General features: G+C 40.0%; 1 protein-coding gene across 1 annotated transcript in view; it reads left to right on the forward strand.

Moving 5' to 3' along the window:
* Positions 1–6,806, forward strand: part of MCTP1 (multiple C2 and transmembrane domain containing 1) — a 365,001-nt gene extending 358,195 nt beyond the window's left edge. The window contains exons 20-21 of the mRNA XM_025199103.1: positions 4,173–4,270; positions 5,414–6,806. Of these exons, the coding sequence (XP_025054888.1) occupies positions 4,173–4,270; positions 5,414–5,485 (170 nt within the window). The 3' untranslated portion in view covers positions 5,486–6,806. The remainder of the gene's footprint in view (positions 1–4,172; positions 4,271–5,413) is intronic.
* The last annotated feature ends 1,297 nt before the right edge of the window (positions 6,807–8,103 follow it).

Here is an 8,103-nt window from a genome sequence, read left to right on the forward strand (position 1 = left end):
GTCGCAGGAGCCGCTTTTCCCACATCCCTGTGCCCCGCCCCAAATGAGCCGCTCACAGTTTCATCCTGTGGCCCGCCCCAGCTGGGCAGCTCCTGTCGGTGCCCCTTCACTTTGGCAACCAGGATGGTCACTCCACTGATCCCCCGCCCCCCGCTATGGCACTGGCAAACCTGGTTCTAGATCCAAATTGTAGGAGATGGGTCAGCCCTGCCCTTTCCTCTGCAATTTCACTGTTGGCTAGATTAAGGAGCTCCCTGTTCAGCTGGCTTCTGAAGACCATTTCTTTAAGTACCTAACTCTTTCTATGCATTAGCTCAGGGCTAAGGATTTTAGCTGGCACCAGACCTCTCTTAGGTTAGGTGTTGCTGTGCTAAGCAGAGCAACACCTAAATATCCTTGATGAGCTCATTAAAGTCAGAAGCCTGTTTCTGAAATGGATGCCTCCAAATACATTACTTTTCTATTTGTTGTTTCTAGCCTCGCTAGCGCAGATTCACTTGCTCATCTCATTCACTTCTCTTTCATTTAAAGACAAACACTCATTTCTGTTTGGCTTTTAGGGATATGATGGATGGCCACCTCTAAGAAAGCACTGTGTGGGCTGCTTTGGAATGCATTCTCCCAAGCTCCTCTGTTGGGAGGCAGCTTTTCTCCTTAGGAAAACTCCTCCATGCTGACACAGATGACACTTGCATAGGTCTATCTTTCTTCTCCAAACCCACTGAGATTCTGTCTCTCAGACTCCCTATCCCAAGGGACACTTTGTTTTCTTTTCCAGCCTCTTTTTCTCTGCATAAACTTAAGGAGTTCCAAACTTGTTCAGTGTGGACCAGAGCAATTAGGCACTATCCCTGCAGCTAATACAGTTACTTCTATGGAATAGTAATGTTAAGAAAATATTGATGTATTTGACCTGGTTTATATGAAGCATCTTAAACTCTCTTGACAAGGATTAATTGGACCCTTTGCTTTTACTCTGCACTTCCTCTCCCCTTAGTCTGTTTTAGTCTTACCACATCACTACTTCTGTTTGCCTGCTGCACAGTCCCCTTGTTTGGCACTTGTTTTTGTATAGTTCCTGGTTCCCTTCTTTCCACCATATGTCCCCCAGTTGCCTTATGTCCCATTGATGGTTCTTGCCGTATTCTGCCTCCAGTCATGGAGAGTGACCATCTCTTCCTTCTGTCACGGAATAAAGCCAACAGGAGGAATCTAGGTTTTTTTCACCTTAATTTACAGCTACTTTTACAAGCATCCAAATTCTTCTCATGGCATCAAAGGCAAGCTGACACCATGCTAGTACCCGCCCATTGACCACAATATGAGAAAGTATGAGAGAAGCATTCAGTTTGTCAGTAACATGGAGCTGGGTTGGGTCCCCTGAAATGGATACATCTGGGCTTCAGGTATTCTGCTTAATGACAAATTGTACTAAGAGCTAAAATTTAAAAGAATGCAGGAATCATCAACCTAAGCACAACTTCCTCCTCTCCTCGCATGCGCACACAGGAGAATTCTGTAAGATGGCTGATTCACTGAATCAGTTGGCAAGTGGGGTTACCAGTGCCTGCTATCTATGTATTTTGTCAAGCAGGTGAAGTGTCATGTTATGTCTAGGGTTATGTATAGGAGACCTACCAGCAAAATCTGCTTGGAAGACGCACTTAATAATCTCATCTCCCATATCATCTGGCCACAACCCACAGGGCAGTCCCTGTATGTTTTGAGATACTTGGATGACTACACAGTCTGGTGGGTGGCGAATTGGCTGGAGGGCCGCATCCAGAGAGTCGTGGTGGATGGGTCGGTTTCGACCTGGAAGGGTGTAGGAAGTGGGGTCCCACAGGGTTCGGTCCTTGGACCGATACTCTTTAATGTCTTCATCAGTGACTTGGATGAGGGAGTGAAATGTACTCTGTCCAAGTTTGCAGATGACACAAAGCTATGGGGAGATGTGGACACGCCGGAGGGCAGGGAACAGCTGCAAGCAGATCTGGACAGGTTGGACAAGTGGGCAGAAAACAACAGAATGCAGTTCAACAAGGAGAAATGCAAAGTGCTGCACCTAGGGAGGAAAAATGTCCAGCACACCTACAGCCTAGGGAATGACCTGCTGGGTGGCACGGAAGTGGAAAGGGATCTTGGAGTCCTAGTGGACTCCAAGATGAACATGAGTCGGCAGTGTGATGAAGCCATCAAAAAAGCCAATGGCACTTTATCGTGCATCAGCAGATGCATGACGAATAGGTCCAAGGAGGTGATACTTCCCCTCTATCGGGCGCTGGTCAGACCGCAGTTAGAGTACTGCGTGCAATTCTGGGCGCCGCACTTCAAGAGGGATGCGGATAACCTGGAGAGGGTCCAGAGAAGGGCCACTCGTATGGTTAAGGGCCTACAGACCAAGCCTTACGAGGAGAGACTAGAGAAACTGGATCTATTCAGCCTCTGCAAGAGAAGGTTGAGAGGCGACCTTGTGGCTGCCTATAAGTTCATCACGGGGGCACAGAAGGGAATTGGTGAGTATTTATTCACCAAGGCGCCCCCGGGGGTTACAAGAAATAATGGCCACAAGCTAGCAGAGAGCAGATTTAGATTGGACATTAGGAAGAACTTCTTCACAGTTAGAGTGGCCAGGGTCTGGAACGGGCTCCCAAGGGAGGTGGTGCTCTCCCCTACCCTGGGAGTCTTCAAGAGGAGGTTAGATGAGTATCTAGCTGGGGTCATCTAGACCCAGCATTCTTTCCTGCTTATGCAGGGGGTCGGACTCGATGATCTATTGAGGTCCCTTCCGACCCTAGCATCTATGAATCTATTTGATCTCTGCTTACTTTGCATAGTAGTAGATCTGGTTGTTGTGTGCCCCTTCGGGCCTTATGTCAGTTATATTGTTCCCATAGGCTACAAACTTACAGTATTTATTCAAATAGAAGATGACCCTGATTATAAGATGACCTTCCAATAAATAAATTCAATATATGAAAGATTTGTTCCAGATATAGAATCTAATGATTGGAGGTTTGCCTTGAATTTGTCCCCCTCCTACTAGTGTAGCAGGGAAAATAAATTTGGGGGTCAGGTTCCCCCTTGCTCTCTTTTCCCCTCAACCTTTTTCCCCTAGCAGTCCCTTCTCCCTCTCCTTACTGTTAGGCACTACTCTTCCTGATCACAAGAAAATGAGGAGAAATTTGAAAACAATAACTTTGAAATTGTGCTAATTAAAATTGGGACCAGTATTTTTGGGATGCTTCAAAAATATGCAGATGAGGTGCAGGGCAACCTGGTCTGACTTCACCTTATGGAGGGTGGGGCCACACTAATAATATGTGACAGACTGATGGGAGGTGGGGGTGATGGAGGGATTCTGGGTGAACTGTTTGGAGCCCTGTTTGATGATGTTTACCAGGCATTTAAGGACATTTAAGGAAACAGGACTTATTGAAAATGGGATAGAAATGCACAGCTTAGCTGTGGAAGTAAAGAGGAATAAAAAATGTATGCAATGTAGTGGCTCACCATGACTTGAAAAAGAGTTGGCGGTGAGGAGTGTACTTAATGGGCACTGTCATATGTATTATTCAGATCGGCTGCACTAATCTATTCTTGTAGGTTCCCATGTTTGCCCATACGAGGCTATTTTTTTTTTATAGTCATGCTCAGCATTGTCTGCATTTAATCAGTTTCATAGTTGATTTCCATTCCCGAGCACAGGCTGCTTTTGGCATCAGTTTAATGATAGCCATTGAATTTAAAATGGTTTTCTTGTATGCGAATGTAAGATGGGGGGAGAGGGGAGCATGCTGATTGGAGAGAAAAACCTTATCTTGTATTAGAGTAAATATAGTATGTTCTACTAGGGAAATCTTATGGAGAGATTCTGAACCACAGTCTTACAATGCAATAGCAGGTGTAATTACATTTTCTTTTGTAACTTATTCCTGATATCATGTGCTTGGTACTTCTGATCTTTGATTACTGATTAGAATAAACCAAAACAGCTTTTCTTTTGTGGAATAATGATCAATTCGTTTCTCAAAAATGATCAACCCATTTCTCAAAAATGAAATGGGTCTTAAAATCTCTGTCAAAAGTTTGCCAGAAATGTGTTTTTTAATAACAATATCACACTGAATACACCAGAGACCTTAATAACATTTAAACTGTCACTTTTCCAGGCATCAATAAATTTACAAAGAAACTTCGAAGTCCATATGCAATTGATAACAATGAGCTACTTGACTTCCTTTCCAGAGTCCCTTCAGATGTACAAGTGGTGTGTATATATTTTTTAATTCTCATCTAGGTGTCATTTTAATATAAAACACTATTAATCCTATATTATTATGTGTTGATTTTTAAATTGTGTTTGGACTTTGCATTCTCTGGGCCAAATACATTAAAACTCAAATAAGAAGGTAAAATCCAGTTAAACTTAAGCAAGTTTGCTGTACTTTTCTGGTTGAGGAGTTAGTTATTGCCATGGTTGTGCCTTTGAGGATCCTCAGGGGCAAGCAGTAAAAAAGAAGAATGTTTGGGAGATGGCAGTGGGTGACGGAGTGTGTATTAACCAACCTCCAGGGATTAGGTGAATATCATTGGAGTACTGTACTGCTGGGTTTTTTTGTAGGAAGTGCTGCTGCCTGAGGCCATTAGCACCTGAAGGGAGGAAATAGGAATGTCAGATAATGAAAGGAAATGCAGTAATGCAGAGCCAGTGGCAGGCTATTTTGCCCAGCATCTTGTGGTAGCACTGTAAAATTTAAGATACTGCCACCTGTTTTTCTAAGGTAAGAATTTTTGTTTTGGAGATTTGGGGTGAAGTCACTATTTTTTTAAAGAAAATGAGTGTTAGGTGTGCTTATATTGTGGTACAGGATCTTTGATATGAGCTCTTAAGTATAAAGGCAAATTAGAGCATAAATCAGTACTTGTATTAAGAAGCTGATTATATTTTCAAGTGTTTTCAGATGCTGGTTTAATTCAGACCTGGTGTGAGTACGAGTTGTATACACTAGATCTGAATCTAGTCCCTTCCATGGTGAGCTAAGTTTAAGTCTGAGAATGCATTAAAAAAAAAGCAAACAAACCCAAGAAGCAGATCTGAAGGAATTTTGTATCCATTTCTTTAAAGTGGATATTGTTTATTTTCAGTGTAAGATCTTGGAGGGGGGAGAGTGTTCTTCGCTAACATTTACATCAGTTCGCTGTTTTATTTCCTGGCAGGATATTCCTTATGCTGTTTTTCCTCCTTACTCCAGATCTATCATTCCATTGTTTTTGTATCCCAGCTGCAGATCCCACAGTGTGTGCATGGAGACAGCACTTTTTCTCCCCAGGAAAAAAGTAAAACTCTCTCATTCTTTTGCTAGTGAGTTGCCACCTGACCAGTTTCTCTCTGAACATTGTGTTTAAACAGGTGCAATACCAAGAACTGAAACACGATCCCAGTCACAGCCCAAGTAAGAGGAAGAAAAACAATCCTGGCTAGCCAGCTTCATGTTCTGAGAGGACTAGCGTCTGCTGGGGGAAGATAAAAGGAAAAGCCCAAAGCCTAAGCTGCACTTCCTTTCTTTAAGCTTTTTATTTTGCCTTTTTATCCAATGGAGAGAATTTGTAAATATTGTACAAAGGCATTTACCATTGAAACTATACTTACCATTGTAGAGACAAGTTTGATGAAGGTTTAAAGTATGGCTTATGCTTGTGTGAAAGCCTTATAAAAAACATAACCCATTACAAGAATTAATGTAAAATAATAAGTGGCAGATATTTTGTAATGTAGAAGAAGGCACATATAAATAAATATTCAAGTCACGCTGATTAAATCTGCAAAAATGTAAATTTAAATCTGATTCAAAAAAGGCAAGTGAAGTTTTATTTGTGAGCATTAATATTTGTATTCTGTAAGTCTCCATTACGCTTTTTCTATGTTTATACATTTCAAGAGAAATACAGTGCAATGGAATCTACTGTACTTCAGTTTTATCAGAAATCCTGAACTTTAGATCCCAGTGTTAACATCTTGTACAATGTATTCATGCTGACTAGGACTGCTTGTAAGCTCATGAAGTGTATACAAAGAGTGAATCCCTTTCTGGGACTCCATTAACTGAAGAAGTTACCTGCCACTTTTATCATTCCATCGTAAGATTTTAAAATACATACATCTCTCTAAAAATACTGCCAGGTTTGTAATTGCATATGTAACTTTTTATATGTACCACTGATCTTAATTTGTACTAACTAGTTTGCACCTGACCTCAGTACTTTATTCGCTAAAAAAAAATATTATCACACTTAAATCCATGTCGCTTCAGGTGTCAGATTATGAACACCATTTGTGCATATACAAATTTTAATACCAAACTTACAGAAAATGTTTTTGCTTTCTAATTGCAAGGTCATATTTTAAATGCTTTATGGTATATTTAATTATGTGTTACCCATGTGAAATATAGTGTAAAAATGCAGTGTGGTAAAAGTGATATTACAGTTTATTTCTTTAGTTAATTATATAATTGGTTCTGATACAGCTGTGCCCTATTGCATTGCATGTAAATTCAATGAAACATACAGAAAAATGGTTTCTATTTAAAATATTTTAAATAGTTGTGGGATAATGAATTCTTTGGGACATATTCTCACATCTCTGCATGGAGAGTTATACACCTGGCTCTCCATATAGCAAGTTGAGAATATATTACTAAGGGCCTCATTTTATGTCTGCTACTTAAACCTCCTTGTGATGTCAGAGGGAATTTGGTCCAAGTAAAAACTTCAGGACTGTGCCCTCAGTAACTAAGCCATTCATGACCTACCCTGTGAAACATCTGGGTTTTTGTTGCAATTGCTGAGAAAGTTTGTATTGCAATACTGTAACAATACATTTTGATAAAGGATACTTAGAAGGAGTATGCGGGGAGTTGAATGTATATATTAATGTCTAAAGAATTCTTCTTTAGCTGCATTGCTTTTTAGAACTATTTTGAAATTATTTTTATGTTAAAGATATGTTGCTAATTATTGTTTCTTATAGAACTATTTTGATCTTTTCTGTTTGTACAAAGCTCTTGAAAGAATGCCAATCACATTACCTTTCTGTAGAAAGGCTCTGACCTAAATATGCTCTAGATAGATCATCATGTTATAGTGATCTATTTAAAAGGCATACATACCTATCCTGTCATCATTCATTGCTGAAGAACAATACACCATTAACGATGTCAACCTTACTAATGACCTTTATTGATGACTTTTGTTTGCAATAATTTTCAATTTGATAATGTAAAAAATTGTTCTGCACCGACGATGTCTACAGACTTCGTCTGATATACTGCAAGCCTTGCACTCTTTTGCTATTGTCCATCATTCTATGTGAAACTTCATGTTTGTTTAGCTGTACTAAATTTTCATTTATTTCAGTGATAGTGTCTAATATATGTCCATTTACTGCATTAAACACAGACACTTTTATGTATATCAGTATTTTAGGTATTTGGCAGCATTTTTCTTTGTTATCCTACACCCACATGTTCCTACGTATTACATGGTGAAAGACATATCAACTGAAGCTGAATGAGAACTTAATTTTTCAGTATTGAGTGTTATTTCTCAGGAACAAAATTAAGAGGAGAGATTCTAGTGGTGGTGGAATCTACCAGTTAATAAAATTATTTAAACTATTTGATGCCTTCACTATTTAGTCTCACTACATACAGAATGCATCAAAGCAACACCACTGCCTTAAATGCACCTTCACAGGATTACCTGCACCAGTAAGAAAACAATTTCTTCACCAAAATGTCAGTGACTTGGTTATGAGTCCATTCTCTCTCTGCCATATGTTCAATTTAAGGCATGATGGAAGTCGGCCAAAATATATGGGGCACATTTTGTTGAATAATTTTGTGGCTGGTTTCCCATTTTGTCACACTATTAATTGTCTGAACATGTGGCCAGGCTACTATTTAAGTTGCTATTAACAAGTTAATCAGGTCTTAAGTGTAACATCTGCCAGGAGCCTTAGTCAGAAGGACTCTGGGTTGTATTCATAACTCCACGACTAACTCAGAATATGAACATTACTTGGGCTGTTTCACTTTGCAA

Source organism: Alligator sinensis, unplaced genomic scaffold, assembly GCF_000455745.1.
Source record: "Alligator sinensis unplaced genomic scaffold, ASM45574v1 scaffold223_1, whole genome shotgun sequence".
NCBI lineage: Eukaryota > Metazoa > Chordata > Crocodylia > Alligatoridae > Alligator > Alligator sinensis.